Source organism: Montipora foliosa, unplaced genomic scaffold (genome assembly GCF_036669935.1).
Source record: "Montipora foliosa isolate CH-2021 unplaced genomic scaffold, ASM3666993v2 scaffold_483, whole genome shotgun sequence".
NCBI classification, from domain to species: Eukaryota; Metazoa; Cnidaria; class Anthozoa; order Scleractinia; family Acroporidae; genus Montipora; species Montipora foliosa.
Genome location: NW_027179793.1, coordinates 157,501 through 162,500, shown reverse-complemented (window position 1 = coordinate 162,500; position 5,000 = coordinate 157,501). Strand labels below are relative to the sequence as shown.

The following is a 5,000-nucleotide window of genomic DNA, read 5'->3' as shown; positions in this document are numbered from 1 at the left end:
TGACATCACTTCAATCAGAAGGCGCATGTGCAACTAGTACCAAACCTCTGCTGTGCATTTCACTGAAAACATATAATATGAAAACATATGAAACTCTCAGTAAACGAAAGGAAAAGGCGGTTTTTTTCACCGGATGGGAAACGTCCCATCATTTTTCATAAACTATGGCATGGAATTTCTATTTGGACAAAAAATGGAACTGACATTTTGAAAAATATATCCAAGGAGGGCCTTATGACGTCATATTTTTTTTAAGAAATAACTTTTTGTAAATAACAAAGAAAAGTAAGAAGACTCACGCTAATATCAACCTAGGGTGGCCAACACATCACGCATGCGCACAACCATTTAACTCTATCAATTGGAAGCCATGGACAGGACCATGCGATCCACATTCCCACACGCTTGCCCTTGGAGAACAGTTTTGCTGTTCCCAACCCAGCTAACCACATGTATGGCATGTGAAGCTGCCACTTAAAGGGGTGCTAAATGCACCCGCCAGGTATGTTAGGTAAGCCATGCTGATGAGGCTCAAAAGGCCGAAACAGCTGTCCATGGCTGCTAATTGACCGAGTGAAATGGTTATGCGCATGCGTGATGTGTTGGCCACACCGGGTTGGTGTTAGTGTGTGTCTCCTTGCTTGTTACTGTTGTGTTTTTGTAAATCCATGCTTTGTTTGCTAGGAAAAGGTGACCTTGTTTTCCTTTACTGCACACTGACATGCTTAACTTGGGATCAACCACTGTTAATGACAGCTTTGCCTTCACCAGCCTGCTTTTCAATACACTAGAGACGGCAGAACTTTATCATGTCCGTGGCCCTATGAGTAACTTTCACTTCTATTTGCTGAAAACGTTGGATTAGTTCGTCTTCAAGACCATTAACTCCCGCCAAAAGATTCAGGAGAAAGGTCTAAGGAACAAAGGAAACTTGATTGCGAAACCCGATTCTGCGGATATTGTAAAACTAAAGCTTTTCTTCACACTATTCAATGTTCTGGCACAGGACTCTCATCACATAAAGTGTAGTCGTTCGCATAATGTATGGAATTGCATCATTTATGTGGCTTCCATGCATTTTTCGGGTACCAACACGGTCGACCGTTAATGCAACCTGACTCAGTTCTTGAAGAATTAATTTATTCTTCTAATTTTAAGGGATATCTCCTTTATATTTGTATCAATTTATTTACCTATAAATTTCTTGAATTACGAAATGCTGATTGGCTGAAGCAGAGGGTATTTTTCGTCAAATTTTGGTAATTGCCAGGGTAAAATTACTTTTCTTATTTTCATGTACTTAGTCTTTTTTCCTTCTTTTTTTTGGTTTGTTGTTGTGTTTGTTTGTTTGTTTGTTTTTGCAGTGCTGGTGTTATTGCTCTGGAGTTGTGTTCAAGAATTAAATTAGAGCATTTTACATTGTTCAGTTTGCATCAAACTGAACACTGAAATGGCTTGTTACGAAATTGCGCAACAGTGTGCGTTTTTGCAGACAGTTTGATAAAGGAAATTTTGTTTATGATATAAACAAGTATTCGCAAGTTCCCTCCTAAAGATAAAGAATTAATATCACTTGTATTTTCAGAATTTGCAGAGATTGCGATTGTCGTTGCGCGACTCGGGCAATCTCTGCAACTTCTGAAAATACAAGTGATATTAATCCCTAATTATACTCGATCCCATACGATTACTAATACATATTCATCCATTGATGGCTCAAGCAGGAAATATTTCAAAACCACTCTGCTATGAACTCAATGCCCTCTCTGTTATTTTACCAAGAGCTGGAAATAATTTTCCAAAAGCCAGAGTAATAAAATATTTACCATGAAGTTATCTACTTTCGTTGTGAAAGCCTACACGTATTGATGATGCAATCTTAACTAACTAAATACCTTTTGACTAATGGAATTTTTGCCAAGCTTGACAATCTTAATTATTTGTAGGAAAGACCTCTGAAACATTTTTTTTTAAATCACAAGCCACTATGATTTGACCATACTACACCGTTTTAGCTATTCAAGGGAACAGCACCAGGTGAACTGCTTGATCGGCTTAAGACTAATTGTATTATAAAAAGCTAAAAAAAGAGCAAGGCTGATATAACGGTGGAGGAATATATTGAAAAAAAGGCACTGCCTTTCATCAGCAGGGTTTTACCAGCAAAGTTACAATTTTATTACTCTTTTTTTTTTCTCGAAAATAACATACTTCCTCTCCCTTGAAAGGCCTCGATCGCCGAAAACAATATTCCTTTCAAACGTAATGTGTATAAGAAAGAGTTTCAAGCTGCCATTTTGTTTCTTTGTTTTAGATTACTGAATAAAAACGAACTTCAAACAATACCCGATGGGACCTTCAGGAATTCAAGCGATCTTCGACTTGTGTACGTCAGTGACTTAAAGCAGGCCAGAAGCGACTGCCGTATAGACCTCTTTCATAATAGCAGCCAAATAATTTTTTTTTTCTAATGCTAACAAGCCTCGCAAAGACGAGCAAATGCGCGAGTGAAGACCAACTTAGGGAAAGAATTCTTGCGGATCATCAATGAGTGTTTCCCAAGGGGCCACGCCCTAAGGCCAATTTTCAATCGTAGTACCCTCAAGCTCTCATACAGTTGCATGCCTAACGTAAAAAGCGTAATAGATTCAAAAAATAAGCGCCTACTACTGCAATCAGGAGCAGAAACACGCGAAGAAAGGCTATGCAACTGCAGCAAAAAAGAGGAGTGCCCACTCGACAACCAGTGCCTCGCAAAGGGCATTGTGTACCAGGCCTCTGTCACATCTAGCGAGGGGACTGAGCACTATGTAGGGCTTACGGACACGGACTTCAAGGCGAGGTTTGCCAACCACAAGCAATCTTTTAGGACGGAAAAGTACAGTAATCAAACTGAGCTAAGCAAATATGTATGGCGCTTAAAGAAAGCAAAAACAGAGTATAAGATCACTTGGAAAATTCTAGGCAGAGCGCGTGCGTATTGTAACACTACAAAAAGATGTAACTTATGCACACTTGAAAAATATTACATAATTTGCCACCCGAAGCTCGCCACACTTAACAAAAGGTCAGAGTTAGTTAGCAGCTGCCGGCATGCAAGTAGGTTTTTAGTAAAGAACGTGTAATTAAGAACCAAACAATGTGTAAGCAAGTGTGATGAAAAATGAACGCATAAATACCGCGTTTATGTAAATAGAATCATAAGATCCTGAAGAGTGGGAGCGCCACGCTCCTACGAAACAAGCTTGTCGATCTGCAATGAAAAAGTAGTCCACTCTTCTCTATATATATAATCAGCTCCAACTCCTTTGTTGTTGAGCACTCTCTGAGGGCTAGTATTGGAATTTAAAGTAGTGTATATATATATAAATATATATATATATTTTTTTTTATTTTTTTTATTTTTTTTTTATTTTTTTTTATTTTTATTTTATTTTATTTTATTTATTTATTTATTTATTTTTTTTAATTTTTTTATTTATTTATTTATTTTTTTTTAAATGAGGGCAGAAGGTCTAAGTGGTCGCCCTTTATGAAAGTGGTCTATGCGACCTCTCATGCATCAAATAACGAAACGTTAAATTGTGAGTCATTTTTACTTTATTTTCAGATTCCTTGTTAGTCGTGTGATTTTAAACCTGTGAAAAAAAAAAACTACTGTGACTTGCTTGATTATTTGTTTGTTCCCCAACAGAATGCTCTCTGACAACCCAATCAACGCAACCGGACAGAGGTTGTTCACTATCCAAAAGCAAAGCCTAGAAATGTAAGTCGTAGAAGATTACATACTGTTTCATATGTATAAGCACCTGAGGTTACATGGAGGGAGGAGGGTTTAGACATAGCCCGCCTTTACGTGAAACTCACCTAAGTAGGATGGGTATTGGGCTATCATTTGAGTGCACACCCCTCCTCCCTCCTCCAAGATCTGCTCCTGTAAAGACAGCGTATATTGAACATTTCTGAGATTGTAATTCAAAACGTCAAGACGCAGAGTAGACCGAGAACCAACATAACCCGGTATTTGATTGTTTACAGCTTTGTACGTCATGATCGCTTTTTTAACATCGCTTTGATGGTTAAGTTTGTTCCAATTTAAATCACGAAGCAGTTGATCAGTATTACTGTCATAATTTGAGAAGGTTGTGATATGTGCGGCACGATTCTGCAACTTTTGTAATTTCTGTGAGAGACCTTTTGAACAAGACCCCCACACTTCACTACAATAATTGAAATGAGGCTGGATTTATGAATTTTAACAGTAAGGAGTATCTCACGTGGAACAAAATTTCTTATGCGTTTAATGGCGCTTATGCCAGGTGCAATCTTCTTTGAAATTTCTGAAATATCAAATTCCCAATTTAAATTTTGATCAATATACAAAACAAGAGATTTAGCAGCGGCCACTCGCTCTAAATGAATTTGGTTTATTTTGATTGCAAGGGTTTCGGTTACATTAGACAACCTCTGTCTAGAACAATTAACAGGAATTCTGTATCGTTGAATTTAAAGTAAGTTTATTAGGGATTACCCACATGGAATTGCCTCTAAATCTGAATTCATACATTCATTTTTCTCTTCGTCATTATTGCTCGCGAAAGTGATATTGGTATCATCAGCGTACATTTTTGGCTGGGAGTGATATATAACAGAAACAAAGGAGGTCCTGAGATGGCTCCTTGTGGAACACCCCATTGGAGAATTCGCTCAGCTGATTTATTGCAGTTTACTAAACATATTTGAACTCGATTTTTCAAGTAAGAACAAAACCATTTCAGGGTGAATAACTGCTAAGAAAATGCTGGCATAATAGATACATTTTCTAGTGAATAAAACTTCAGTCTTCTCGATTGTAAATACTGAAACCGTAGGCCCTACGTGCCTCAACACTCTTATTCATAAGGCTAGGGGAAGTTAAACAACCCACACAGTAAACGAAAAGAGGAGGGCAATGAATTCCTGGTGTGGTGGTGTGGCCAAAGGTAAGAATACCACGTGGG

The 5,000-nt window shown here is 37.9% G+C and overlaps 1 protein-coding gene across 1 annotated transcript in view; it reads right to left on the bottom strand.

The window, feature by feature from the left end:
* Nucleotides 1-4,051, bottom strand: part of LOC137989973 (uncharacterized) — an 8,942-nt gene extending 4,891 nt beyond the window's left edge. Inside the window, exon 1 of the mRNA XM_068835537.1 lies at nucleotides 3,868-4,051. Within this exon, the coding sequence (XP_068691638.1) occupies nucleotides 3,868-4,051 (184 nt within the window). The remainder of the gene's footprint in view (nucleotides 1-3,867) is intronic.
* Between the last annotated feature and the right edge of the window lie 949 nt (nucleotides 4,052-5,000).